This window comes from Pectinophora gossypiella, chromosome 14 (assembly GCF_024362695.1).
Source record: "Pectinophora gossypiella chromosome 14, ilPecGoss1.1, whole genome shotgun sequence".
Classification (NCBI taxonomy): Eukaryota; Metazoa; Arthropoda; class Insecta; order Lepidoptera; family Gelechiidae; genus Pectinophora; species Pectinophora gossypiella.
The window spans coordinates 2,552,469-2,567,699 of NC_065417.1; the positions used below are offsets into that span (position 1 = coordinate 2,552,469).

Consider the following 15,231-nt stretch of genomic DNA (forward strand, 5'->3'; position numbering starts at 1 on the left):
TTTATGACGTATAATTGCACAGATACGTACCTCTTCGTGTCCATGCTGTCATCATTCAATCGACCTATAAAGAACAAAATTAAATTGAGCTATGTTTTGTACTTTTAGTACTTTTTTTTCAAATCGGTCTCATAATATTTGAATACCTATCTTTGAAATTTTCTAATAGACAATCAAAATTACGTGCATACATTACGTACATTTACGTGCTTCAAGTAAGTAGTTTATTACAACTTCATTGTAAACTTACGTGTCACATATTTGTTTATTCATGTAATTTTAAATAACTATTACCTTTGTTACCAGCAAAACAATGCAAGTCTGCCACTTCTACACAATCTTCACTCATCCGATGCTCAGACGCAGCCTACCATCTCAGTGCCACCGGATCAGTCTGCACGCAACCGCGGACGCGAGTGGACGTAACGGCAGCTAAAATGTTTATTTATTATTGTTTCCTCGCTCTTGCTGCGTTCGTCACAGCTCAACCAAGAGCGCAACAGTATACCGTTCCTCCTGCCAAATTAGAAGCCATATACCCTAAAGGATTAAGGGTTTCTGTACCAGGTAAGAGATTATTTTTATTTTAGGAGGTTATAATTAATTATGTTACTGTTAGGAATATTGTAAGAAATCACAAGGACAAAACATTATGTCATTAAAGTTTCTATTACAATCACTAATGGTTAAGCACTGGACCACGGAGGGCCAATGCTTGAGTACTTGTTGGGCTCACGATCCGGAGGACCCGGGTTCGATTTCCGGTGGAGACTTAATCACAAAAATCCTTTTGAGGCTGTCCTTTTGGGTTTGATGATCGGTCATTGATCACACAACCCACATGAGAGAATTAAAACACATAATAACGGGTTCTTACCGCGTTTAAATGGGCGTTTAAATCCACTCCAATCTCATCAGTCATCCCGTCATCATGGCACTTGCAACAGTGTCGAAATATCGGGAGTCTCATATCCCCATTTAAACGCGGTAAGAACCCGTTATTATGTGTTTTAATTATGATAATAACCGCGTAAACTTAAAACACATGAGAGAAGTGGATGAAATGTCTCAGTGCCTTATAATTACTTGTACTTCTGCCCACTCTTCTCTTCTCTTTTCTTCTGCCACGTATCGTGTATCTGTCCTATGTACGGTCACGAGTACTAATATGTATACACTTTGAAACCATGTCACATTAACTTTTTTGACAAATTAAACCGTAACGCTCATTAAATGTCAAATATGATAATGCGACAGGGTTCTAAAGTGGGTACATGATATTGCTCACGACTCTACTGTTACCGGATGAATAGATGATGTTTGTATACTTCTTCGTGTATAGTTTTCTACAAGGATAAATTAAATGATGCAATTTGAGTTGTTTCAAAATAGGTAGGTTATTATAAACATAGTTATGTTTTCGTTGTGAGATTTTCCGCTATTAAGATACGCTACTGAGGGAAACACGTCATGTTGTTTTGGACTATTGGATAAAATCAATTAGCAATAATTATCAATGTTAATTAAAACAAATAACTCAAACAACCTCTGCATGTTATTGGGTAGAAATCTCATGTTCTTTGTGTCTGTTTTATTATGTCATCATCATCAATTTAAGAGCCACGCTCTTGTCGGTGCAGCATTTTCCATGCTACTTTTTTAGGGAAAAATAAGGCAGTGGTTTCCCTCTTGCCATCTAGCGTTTTATTGTGTACAAATAAATAGATAAATAAATAATCTCAGCCTCGAGGCTGCCCTCAAGATGTCAATGTGACAGTTCTAAAGGGACTTGAGCGTGATCTTGAGGACAATCTCAAGTGAGGTTAGTTTATTCATAAACTGCCTATATACGTCCCACTGCTGGGCACAGGCCTCCCCTCAATCAACCGGAGGGGGGTATGGAGCATACTCCACCACGCTGCTCCACTGCGGGTTGGTGGAGGTGTTTTTACGGCTAATAGCCGGGACCAACGGCTTAACGTGCCTTCCGAAGCACGGATTATCTTACTTTCGGACAATCACGTGATCAGCCTGTAATATTTTATGTTTATTTTTTTTAAAGAACGTCGAGGGCCCTGTGCCGAGGTTTTTCTTGCAGCTTCTTTTCCCCAGCTATACAGGTTGTGAGAAGCTGCAATAGTTTTAGGCGGATGAGACGTTCGTTATGTAAAAATTGACGATTCAAAGTGTAACTATGTTACCTATTGAATAAAGATATTATTGAATTTTAATTTGCACTTAAAAGACGCCATAAAAACGCAATATACTATCAACGCACTCAGACATCGGATATTATGCATAAATTAAACATAATTATTAAGGCTATTCGACGCTGTTCGTGGGTCAACGGCCTAAGGTCAAAGCACTCGAAGTAACAGATTAACAAAAAAAGCTTATCCAAAAACAAACGAAGCATAAAAGAAATAGTTTTGCGTCCGAGAGTATTATTTATTTTAACCTACTATCATGGAAAAAAACGACCAACGGCCGCCGTGGTCCAGTGGTTTGAACGTTGGGCTCACGATCCGGAGGGCCCGAGTTCAAATCCCGGTGTCAACATCACAAAAATCACTTTGTGATCCTTAGGTTGGTTAAAGCTTTACAGGCTGATCTAACTGATGAAGATAACTGGGTATCTTCTTTTTCTATCATGTGCGTTGTGAGGTGAATTACCAACACCATCAACCCCGGCGTCAGGGTTATTATCAGCGCAGGTCCCCAGGTAATTGGTATAAGTTTCTGTGTTCGTTTTCCATGTTTCTATATAGAAAATATTTCGTGTGTGCGTTGATTTCTGATGTGATGTCATTATAATGTATATATTGTATATGTAATCCGTGTCTGTGGTGTCCTAAATAATAAATGTTTCTTTCTTTCTTTCTTTCTTTCTAATTCACCTCACAACCCACACGATTATAAGATTAATTTCATATATAAACGGTCTCATTCAGTTGTTAGCATAGCTGGCCAGGAGTGGGCGTGTACATAATACTATACACCTCTGCCTACCCCTTCAGGGATACAGGCGTGATGCTTTGTTGGGTTTATGTTTCACATAATTACGGGTACTTACCGCGTTTAAAGCAGGGATGTGAGACTCCCGATATTTCGACACTGTTGCAAGTGCCATGATCACGGGATGACTGATGAGATGGGAGTGGAGTAGGTAGATCCATAATTCCATGTTTCACATGTTAAACGACATAAAACACGACAAAATTAAGGTCTCTACTAACATAAAAAAGCAGTTACCAAAAACATTTCCTTTGAAAAACATTGACCAAAATGAAAATAAACAGTCTGTCAATTACAAAGGCTAAAGCTAAGTAGACCCATATCCTCATTTGCTCCGCTGTCAACCCTCAAACGAACTTTGTCATATGATCCTGACATGGATAAGTGGGTTTTAGAAAGTACGACATTCGGATATATATATCTAGTCTTCTATCGTCTGCTGTGCCATAGAGGCAGCCAATCAGCTCGCGACACCAAACACTTCAGGACCCCGATACCGACCCCGCCGGCGTGGTCGACGATTTCCCTCATTCAGCGCTTATCGCTATCGACCCACTAGGGTCGATTAATTCTTTCAAATATTTTTCCTCTCAGACGACGCCCTGAGCCGAGGTTCACGCCCAACTGGGCACCCTCAGGCCTGTTGTCTTAATAGTTGTACCGGGTGAGAGCCTTCAGCGCTCCCCATTTGTCCGGCCAAGTAGTTAATGCCATCTGCGGCAAATGTACAATAAATCACGTAAAAAAAAAATATCGTCCGTTGTAAGGTGGATTACCAACCTCATCAACCCTGGTGTCACTACTATTATTATTGAACCGGCACTGGCGCCTGACATGACTACTTACTTCATTAAGTACATGTAACGACTACTTACTTCATTAAGTACATGTAACGACTACTTACTTCATTAAGTACATGTAACGACTACTTACTTCATTAAGTACATGTAACGACTACTTACTTCATTAAGTACATGTAACGACTACTTACTTCATTAAGTACATGTAACGACTACTTACTTCATTAAGTACATGTAACGACTACTTACTTCATTAAGTACATGTAACGACTACTTACTTCATTAAGTACATGTAACGACTACTTACTTCATTAAGTACATGTAACGACTACTTACTTCATTAAGTATTACATCACTAAGTAGCAACCGGCACCAACGGCTTAACGTGCCCTAAGCTTCAGATGATCATTCTGTAATGTCCTAACGTAATATATAAACACAGACACATAAATAGGAATACATTTAGTATCAGGCATTTTTATCATTTACGGAATCATTAATCTCATAATAAGCTTATCATAAGCGCAGCTGATCAATGAGCCACGTTCAATTAACACCAAGATAATCTATGTGTGTCAGGATGGCGTGAGAGATGTCTGAATAGTCACGAAATGTGTACGTAATAATTCAAATTCAAATGAAAAAATATCTTTATTCAATAGGTAACATAGTTACACTTTGAATCGTCAATTTTACATAACGAACGTCTCATCCGCCTAAAACTACTGCAGCTTCTCACAACCTGTATAGCCGGGGAAAAGAAGCTGCAAGAAAAACCTCGGCACAGGGCCCTAGACGTTCTTTAAAAAAAAATTACTGTACCTAAACTGTACCTATGCTCATGAAAACTGTACCTCAAGCAATTCAATATTAAATAGATAGTGAAATATGCCCGCCATCCTGACGTCAGCTTGTCACGCATAGTGGGATATCGCCCAAACGTGTGGGAACTATGTTCTGAAACATACTTCAATAAACTGTACCTATGCTCCCTACCCATCCATAGGGAAGGCCCGTGCCCCAGCAGTGGGGACGTTAATGGGCTGATGATGATGATGATGCTCATGAAAACTGTACCTCAAGCAATTCAATATTAAATAGATAGTGAAATATGCACGCCATCCTGACATGATAATCCACTCATTAACAAGGAAACTTGTCAGAAAAGCAACCGATTACAGCATTAGGAGGAAAAATAACGTTCCTATGCAGATACATCTTACTTAACAGTATTTAGCTGTTAATGAACCAATATTCCTTTTTCTAATCCGATTTTCCTCCTACGGCGTATCCAAGTTTGCCTCATAGATAAAATAAATATATTTATATATTTCAATTTCAAAATAAAAAGTAAACACACACACACAAACACAAACACAGTTTTGTACTTACTTGTACTTATTTATATATAAAATAAATAAATAAATATATTAGTATTATTTGGTATTGATTTCTGTTTTATTTTATATACATAAGCGCACACACGTATACATACACCACACACATTACCTACATACACACACTCACACATCCATCTGCACTCCTAAGTACAATAATAAAAAGATAAAAATATTATATTAAGGAAAGAAATAGATATAATACATACATATTTGGTATAATAAGTCACTAATTAAGTAAGTTAAGATAAGGAAAGGCCAAGCCTCCTGACACAGACTTTCCCAGTTTAAAGGGGGCTTGGGTCAACTAGCATCTATAAAATATATTGTTTAAAACGAACAAAGATTTATTTATTTATTTATTTTATTTTATTTAAACACGTTATTCTGTGACGTCACAGAGGTTGCCTTTTCATACAAATTAAATATTTTAACGTTTAGTAAAAAGTAACTGATTTGACTAGTTGGAAACTAGACTATTAATTAATAGCAGATCTCAACCATTATAATAACAAGCTTGTCGGTAGGTTTGTAAACACTAGAACTTGTCAACCGGTTAATCAAGATTTTTGAAACCATATTATGCATGTTGCATGACGCCCGACGGAAAAAAAAACTTGTGCCCTGTTTATCAAAACATACAAGCCCTGTAAATTACATGTTACAAGTGTCAATATTTATTTTTACAAGTATATTTTACAATCCCTCTACCGTTTTTGATAAGCGTAATTTGCACGTACTTGTGAGTAACTTGTAGCTTGTGGACGTGTAGACTTGTACATAACATACATAAACTGCCTATATACGTCCCACTGCTGGGCACAGGCCTCCCCTCAATCAACCGGAGGGGGTATGGAGCATACTCCACCACGCTGCTCCACTGCGGGTTGGTGGAGGTGTTTTTGCGGCTAATAGCCGGGACCAACGGCTTAACGTGCCCTCCGAAGCACGGAATCATCTTACTTTTTCGGACAAACAGGTGATTCAAGCCTGAAAAGTCCTTACCAAGCAAAGGACAGTCTCACAAAGTGATTTCGACAATGTCCCCATCGGGAATCGAACCCTGACCCTCCAGATCGTGAGCCTAATGCTCTAACCACTAGACCACGGAGGCTGTTAAGGTGTAGACTTGTAAGTTATGATAAACACGGCACAGGGGTCGAAGACCTTACTTTTTCAAAAGCTCCCGAAACACAAGCCTTAGTGTAGGTACAGTGATTGCCAAAAGGCAGTGAACTATAATTAACGTTACGTTCACGGTACGTTTACTGTTCCAAACCGTTCAAAATTAACAGCGAACGGATTTTTCTCAAGCCACCTGTAGCCAATGGATTTTCTGTTTGGATTGGCTATGGTCATCCCTTTTTGTAATGTTAATACTTAAGTATATTACAAACACAGTACTACTAAAACCAATGATTGTCGAATTTGTTTTCGAATTCACGTTTGTATCATAAATGATTATCACGTGTTCAACGGTGAAGGAAAACATCTTCAGGAAACCCACATTCCCCATACAATTTTCAGAAGTATGTGACCTAACCTGTGTTGGGCTGGTTATCGCGGGTTGGAAGGTCTGACCGGTTACTAACGCTTGACAAAATATCATTACAGATGATGGATTCTCACTCTTCGCGTTCCATGGGAAGTTGAATGAGGAAATGGAAGGTCTGGAAGCTGGCCAGTGGGCACGAGACATCACGAAGGTAAAGAAAACATTATTTTCATATTGTTATGTTGGCAGTATGACATGCTCGACTCGGAAGTCTATCGAACATCTTAGAATACAGGTGTTAGTTTTTTTACCTTTGATGGGTTTGCTCTTGGCCCCAGACTTGCCCGAAGGCATTGACGAGGCCTAACATGGAGCGAGCTCACCCAGAAGATCCCTGACGTCACACACTTCATCCGCGTGTACGATAACGTCAATGTGTAGTGTCTGTAAAACGAGGTGTTTTGTATGAAGTGTCTGGGGTGTGCAGTAGGTCAGGACCACTCTGTGGGCTTAGCACTGTAAGCGCGCGACTCTTTCTCGCCTCGACATAGGTCACCCGTCTCTCTCTCTCACAGTACTGCACAGAAAGAGACAGATGATCTCTATAGCGGCGAGAAAGAGTCGCGTGCTTACGGTGCTAAGCCCGCTGATGCCACCTTTATGTGCATTAAGCTTAAGGCCACTGTCTGCGTTTTTATTTTATTTAATCTCTTTGTGTTGTATTGAAGGCCAAAGAAGGGAGGTGGACCTTCAGAGACAGAGAGGCTAAGCTGAAGATTGGAGACAAGATCTACTTCTGGACGTACGTTATCAAAGATGGACTGGGCTACAGACAGGATAACGGTGAATGGACTGTCACTGGTGAGTTAGATGTATTCGAAAAAGTACAGCTGCTTTTAGCAATAACGTTGCATTTGCCCACTTGAAAAAGGATTTTCAATCAATCAATAATTATGTATTGCACAGAAACATAATTATACTTAGGACGTGCACAAACGGTTATTTGCACAATAGACGGCGATATTGCTAAACAACAATTTCTGCCTGCTTTCACCAGTACTGATGAGGTTTGTCGTCGATTCCACAACCCACAAGAGATGCAATGAGCAAGTATTCACAAAATCCATCTGCTTTCAGAATTCGTAAGCGAAGATGGCAAGCCAGTAGACACAGGCATGGTTCCAACCCAACCACCAACTCCAGACACCACAACCAGCCGTGGTCAACCAACCCAGCCTACCAGGAAGCCAGATCCTCCATGCCAGGCCTCACAGACTCTCGTCCAAGGACAAGCCAGCGTCTGCAAGGGGATACTGCTCTTCAGTGAAGAGTTTGAAAAGGAAGGTCTGAAGGACCTTTTCAACTGGGAACCAGAAGTCAAGTTCCCGGATGAGCCGGTAAGTTGTTTTAAAAGAGTGGTTTTGATAAGAGCTGCAGCAGCAAATCCTTCGTCCGTTCGCAAATGAACTTCTTCTCTTCTTCTTATGAGAGGGTTGTGACCTCATCAACCCTGGTCTGTTAGAGGCCCTATACTCCTTCCTTGTCACCTTCTGAAAATAAGATGACCCGTGCTTCGTAAAACACGTTAATCCGTTGATCCCGATTACTACTTACTAATGTAAGTACGTAGTTACATGAGCTCAATAATAACTCTGACTTCAGAGTTGATGAGGTTGGTCATTTATCTCTCAACCCACACGTTAAAAGAACAAAGCCATATTATCCAAAATCAAATCACCTTTCAATTTCAGGACTACCCATTCAATGTGTATATGAAGGAAAACACACTGGACTTGGAAGATGGAAACCTGGTGATATCACCAGTCTTGCTGGAGACGCAGTATGGAGAGGGCTTCATTCATGATCAGTTAGATCTCACCAATACGTAAGTTGCCTTTGATTGATGTCTTCTCGCTACTTCTTCTTCTAATCCTTTATTTCCTGGTGGGGTGTTGGGCTCGAATAACAGCTTGCTCCCATGACAAGCGAAATGCGGATGTCTTCTCTGAAATCTGAAGTAAGTCACATCACCACGATTTCTGCTTTTGACTTGAACCGTTCCTTCACAAAAATATGCAGAATACAGAATCCTTTCACCGGGATGCCCTAAGATAACATCAATAAAAATATTTAATACCATTCACATAAAGACGAAAATTAACTTCTGATCGTATTGCTCGTGAATTTTTTTCAACATTACACCTCAAGGTTGTCTGAAAGTGATTGCTTTAACAACATAGAAGCGTATTATACCGAAATACCTGAGTGTGTTCATCTGTGTGGCGTACGTGTATGAAATCATAGATGAATGTGGAGGAAGCAAGAGAAGTGTCTCAGGATCGAAGCTGCTACTATGGAATTCCGGTGGGAAATAGACGTGAGTTTATGTATGATGAATGTGTACATAAGTATGTATCATTGTTTTCCAGGTGCACAGGTCAAATAGGCACGGAATGCAAGCGGCAGGCGTCTGGAGCTCAGATTCTGCCGCCAGTCATAACTGGAAAACTGACCACGAGGAACAAGTTCGCGTTTAAGTTCGGCAGGATTGAGGTCAGAGCCAAGATGCCTGCTGGAAGCTGGTTGTTACCAGGTAAGTGGACGAAACCGGCCAAGTGCGAGTCGGACTCGCGCACGAAGTGTTCCGTACTAGGTAAACAACAGCAGGTTTATTGGGCTAAAAAGGGCAAAAAAGCGGGACGTACGGGAGCCCCCTAAATAGACCCCACATCGAAGCATTTCATCTAAAGAAGCCATATTGCTATACGACATTTATTTGCATTGCACACTTACTTACTTTTATATGCGCAAATGTCAAATTGCAATATTGCTTCTTTTTTTCCATGATGTTCAGGGAATCCCGGCCCGTATCTAAACTACTAAATTCAACTCTTTTAAGTTCAATTCATGTTTGGATCAAACTTATACTTTTAAAAATTGATATCCCGCGATTTACTTGGTAAATGGAAATATGTATCTACCTATAACATGGAACTTAGACATAGCTGGCGACGAGTGGGTGCATGTATTATACAACTCTGCTTACCCCTTCTGGGTTACAGGTGTGATGCATGTTATATTAATTTATTTTTGAAATCATAATTCTTCCTTAAATATGATGTCCTATCTGTCTGTTTCTATCTCTCCATCTCTCTCTTCCTACATCTTTCTCCTTTTCTTTATGGCTCTAGTTTACTTCGGTGATAACTCAGCTAAAATGTCCGAATTTCAAAAACCTATAATCTATAGTTACAAAATTCAAAATTTAAATTCGAATTCAAATTCAATTTCATTGAATAAATTCAAAAGCTAATGGGCTGATTTCGAAAATTATTTCACCATTAGAACGATAAATAGATTTATAAAATACTTTATTGAGCACAATTGGCACAAGATACAGAAAAAAGACAACAGATACAAAAAGGCACAATAGATGGCTTTATTGCTCAAGCAGCATTTTCTTCCAGGCATCCTTTGGGTACAGAAAAATGCTAGTTATCCCTGAAGTAAGACAGGCTATAAGTATTTATCAAGTAAGTACTAGAAAAAAATAGGGATCCCCACTAACATTTCTAAATTGTCTTTGATAAATTGAATAACACAGTACAATTTAAAACATAATTGATATAACTAATACCTTTTAATTTTCCACCGAAGACATTGATCCAGGACTTAGCTTCGGTCCCAGACAAGACAATCTTAATTAATTGTAACTCAAGATAGCATCGCTTAAGGCGACTATAATGCTATTATATTGCTGAACATCAAGAGTCGGAGGCTTAAAAGGTTAATTCGATAGATAAAGACCGGTCAAACGACCGGTTGACGAACTGGTTGGATGTATCAACGTGGACATTTGTAGTATATAGGGTTTTAGTGACACCGCTACACCGTACCGTATACTGAGGGGAGTGATTCAACTCATGATTCTGAGTAAAGTGGAATTTTCCGTCGCAAAAGTCATGAAAAGTTCCATACTTTTGCGACGGATTCCACCTGATATTAACTTAGAATCATGACCTGAATCAGCCCCCTCAGTATTCGGTACGGTGTCACTAACACTCAGCATAGTCATGTATTATACGAAAATAATCATGACCACCAGGAACAAGTTCGCGTTTAAGTTCGGCAGGATTTTGGAACCCTGACGCATTTACATATTTGACATTTAGTAAGTCTTACAGTTCAATTTGATAAAAAGGTGATGTGATATGGTACTAAAGTGAATAAGTATATAATAATATTAATGATCGTAATCTACATACAATACATTTTAAACGTACATTAAGGTGTTAAAGTCCAACCAGTTTCTTGCAAAGTAATAAATTAACAGGTTGCACTTAATACCTCCTGGTTACATGTCGTTTCTGTAATAGACCAAAAACACCTACAAAAACATAAATTTTATAATTATGACAACTAATGGTTCATAATTTCACCACTGTTTACAAATAATTCCCAGGGCACAGTGACTGTACTTTTGCTCTTTGATTGTACACTCATTCCCGATCTGGGTAAGGCCACACGGAATCAGAAATCACATTTTCTTTTTTTATTTAGAAATAAACTTGGAGCCTCTATCAAACATCTACGGCGCGTCTCGCTATGAATCTGGTTTGATGAGGGTGGCATTTGTCAAGGGAAATCCGACCTTCGCCAAGAAGTTATACGCTGGACCAGTCCTGTCTGATGCGGAGCCGTACAGGTCGAAACTGATGAAGGAGAAGATTGGCATCGAAAACTGGAGTATGGACTTTCACAACTACACGCTGATTTGGAAGCCAGGTAGGTTTGAATTTGAACAAACCCACATTCCCGAGAAATGCATTTTCGAAGGTATGTGGCCTAAACTGTATTGGGCTGGATTTGCCTTCGCGGGTTGGAAGGTCAGACAGGCAGTCGCTTCTGTAAAAACCGGACCTGTCAAATCTTCAGGTTAGGTAAGCGGACCCTGTGAAAACGGGATAATGCTAGGGAGATGATGATGATGATGACATGTGAGTAACTTGTAGCTTGAGAACGTGTAGACTTGTAAGTTTTGATACACTGATGGTAATCAAAATCTTGTATTGCAGACGGTCTGGTTATGCAAGTGGACGGTGTTCAGTACGGCACGGTGGACCCTGGTGAAGGGTTCTACTCCAGCGCCAGGCAACACGCGGTGCCTCACGCCGCGCACTGGCTCAAGGGAACTGTAATGGCGCCTCTCGATCAGATGGTAAGTATGTTTTTACTTTAAAAGTACCATAATTTCTATAAGATCCGGGATGTTTTAAAAATCCAGGTCAAGAGTACTCTAAACACGTGTGGAAGAAGCGAAAGTAGGTTGTCTCTGTCTATCCCAACGGGAAATAGGCTGGTTTTTATGTAAATGTGTATTTTTAGTGGATTGCAAGGAGTCACCAAATAAAAATAATAATTTGTATTTTTAGAATATTCGAACCTGGGGCCTCCGGATCGTGAGTCCAACGCTCAACCACTGGACCACAGAGGCCGTTCGAATCCCGGTGGGGACATATCACAAAAATCACTTTGTGATCCCTAGTTTGGTTAAGACATTACAGGCTGATCACCTGATTGTCCGAAAGTAAGATGATCCGTGCTTCGGAAGGCACGTTAAGCTGTTGGTCCCGGTTACTATTTACTGATGTAAGTGAGTAATCGTTACATGAGCCATGTTAGGGGCCTTTGGCGGTTCAATCATAACCCTGACACCAGGGTTGATGAGGCTGGTATTCTACGTCACAACCCACACGATAAGATGAAGAAGTTTAGTATATTACCGTGAATAGTTTTCATAACTTACATCATGTCTTTTATTGCACCTCAGCCTCCGTGGTCTAGTGGTTGAGCGTTGGGCTCACGATCCGGAGGTCCCGGGTTCTAATCCCAGTCTTCTTCTTTCGTGTGGGTTGTGAGGTGGATTACCAACCCCATTAACCCTGGTGTCAGGGTTATTATTGAGTCCTTAAATGAGTCATGTCAGGGACCTTTAGCGGCTCAATAGTAACCCAGACACTAGGTTTGATGAGGTTGGTAATCCACCTCACAACCCACACGATAGAAGAAGAAGATTGCACTTTACCTCGTTTTATTGGACCTTTAACGGCTCAATGATTAACCCTGACATCAGGATTGATGAGATCGGGCATTGATTTCGCAACCCACACGGGCGATGAATACTCAAAAAATATCCTCTTCATCGACAGTTCTACCTCGCCCTGGGTCTTCGAGTGGGAGGAGTACACGACTTCCCGGACGAGCCAGACAAACCCTGGAAGAACCGCAGCTTCAAGGCCATGCTCAACTTCTACAACGATCAGAGCACCTGGCTCCCGACGTGGTACGACCCAGACCTCAAGATTGACTACATCAGGATCTACTCGCTATAACCATTAGTTTAGGGAATTGTGCAATTTTAATTATAGAATTATGTTTGGTAAATTTATTGGTGTGTAAAGACTCGTTTAAGGGTTGTAAGATGGAAAGCCGTCACGCAATGATTGCTGTGTTGTATCACGTTATATAGACATACTCGATAAACAGCTGGTGTAAAGGTGAGAGTCATAATGGCCGGTCACTCGTATTTACAGGTCAACGTATTTAAATTGTACAGTAATACAACGATCTAGAACTCGAGCGCGTCACGACAGAAAACTCAGTCTGATAGGACCCTAGGATCTAAGATCTTAACCCGGCCATGTCGGCTACAGTCTACCGGAGACAAGATTGCCGGTGATCCAATGCTACCGGTCTTCAATTATTTTTGCGATGGCGTCGGTTGAACACGATGACGCGCACACAGACACTAGAAAACAACTGACGCGAGCTGCGCAGGGAGTCGAAGTACATGCTCGAAATAATTATTTTTTTTATTCTGCGGTCACGTGGGCAGGGTCAAAAACTGCACAGGTCTATTCCCATACCTCCCCTGTAGACTGTAACGTGTATGACCAGCATTACTGAACGCTTCTGCGTGAACGCTCTTATACATTGCCATGTGTTTGAATAAATCGCGGGACGCGACGGTAAACGCGATTAGGGCGCGACTGTCGCGTAGATACAGTACTGGCGAGTAGAAAGGCCACATCGAAGCAATTCATCTAAAAAAAGCAACAACATTTGACATTTGCGCATATAAAAGTAAGTGCGCAATGCAAACAAATGTCAAATAGCAATATTGCTTTCTCAGATGAATTGCTTCGATGTGGCCATTTTAACATTACGACTACTTCGAAGGCAACCTAAACATTTAAGCGCGGGCGTTTGAAAAAAAAATGCATGTAAAAACCATTCTAAACTTCCAGATGAAATTAAATTAAAAATACTTCCTAAAATACTCACTACTTATTAATCTCATCTAAGACAAGTATGCAGAAAATCGATAGACTATTTAATAGGATAAGTTGTGCGAATGTGATTACAATGTGATGAAAAATAAAATTAATTCGTAAATAATTAACATATTTTTTTATTTGTTTACCTTCTATTGTTGCCCTATTATACCAATTTTCATCAACAACTCATTGCTCATGCGCAACTCCACAATCACTTCATTGGATCCAACTGCGCTAGCGCTTGAGCGGTTCTAACATCAACGACCGCAATCATTAAAAATAATAATAAATAACAAAAAAGTTTATTTAGGTAAAACCTACGACACACATATACATTTACAACATTAAAATATACACACATTAATATATTTAGTTGGGAAACATAAAGGTATACGGGTGCCGCAGCTCACCAAAAAAGGCCAGGGTTCAGTGAAAATTTACCCAGAGGGCAACACTGATATCAACTTCAAGCGTCTGTAAAAATCGTAAAAAGTTAGGATTTAAACTGACCTATCTTAATAGGACACCATAGAGGCGCACCCATCAGTAGACGACTGAAAGGAAAACAAAATTAAAAATTACAACTACCCACATAATGAAATGCGGCTAGTGTAATGGGCACCTTCGCGCCCGGATTAGTCAGGGGCGGGCTTTTTGACGAGTGCAGTAAATAGCATTATTTTTGTTAATGATTTATGTAATTTCGTGTTTAGTTAATGTAATTAAATTATCCACATATTATTTTCATTCTCGACCTTTTTGAGCCGAATCATCGCCCTTAGTATTCGTTACGATGTCACTAACATCCTGTATATAGACAATATAAATAAGAATAACAAGATGATTGTTTATTTTCCTGTTATATACGCTAAGTTATCTCAGAGGTCAAGTTTTAATCACTCAACACTATAGTACGTTGAAAGAGGTATAATTATTATATACTTAATTTACTGATATATTGCTGAACATATTATGATATGATCATAAGGAAAACAATGACAGTAATGTTAAGTAAATAGGTTGAATATGTGAATCCCCTGTCCCCAATAATTTTATTTGTCTTCGAAGAATAATAAAGCTTACGGAACTTTTTCTTCCTCATCTTTTTTGACGAAACTCATTGATGACTTATTGTATTGTAGCTAAGAGCATAGAATAAGGAACAGACGCTAAGGGTGCCCAGTTTG

At 39.8% G+C, this 15,231-nt stretch overlaps 1 protein-coding gene across 1 annotated transcript; it reads left to right on the forward strand.

Moving 5' to 3' along the window:
- The first annotated feature begins 338 nt into the window (after nucleotides 1-338).
- On the forward strand, nucleotides 339-14,169 carry LOC126372529 (beta-1,3-glucan-binding protein-like). Its single transcript, XM_050018338.1, has 9 exons — nucleotides 339-567; nucleotides 6,827-6,918; nucleotides 7,436-7,568; nucleotides 7,845-8,104; nucleotides 8,459-8,592; nucleotides 9,137-9,300; nucleotides 11,268-11,492; nucleotides 11,783-11,925; nucleotides 12,917-14,169. Exons 1-9 carry the CDS (start codon nucleotides 438-440, stop codon nucleotides 13,097-13,099), a joined length of 1,464 nt encoding a protein of 487 aa, XP_049874295.1. The 5' UTR covers nucleotides 339-437; the 3' UTR covers nucleotides 13,100-14,169.
- Nucleotides 14,170-15,231: the final 1,062 nt, after the last annotated feature.

Bases quoted from the DNA above. Each gene is read 5' to 3' on its own strand.
- LOC126372529 (XM_050018338.1), top strand. From the start codon at position 438: ATGTTTATTTATTATTGTTTCCTCGCTCTTGCTGCGTTCGTCACAGCT. The intron at 568-6,826 runs GTAAGAGATTAT...ATATCATTACAG, and splicing joins ATTAAGGGTTTCTGTACCAG to ATGATGGATTCTCACTCTTC. The intron at 11,926-12,916 runs GTAAGTATGTTT...CTTCATCGACAG, and splicing joins TGGCGCCTCTCGATCAGATG to TTCTACCTCGCCCTGGGTCT.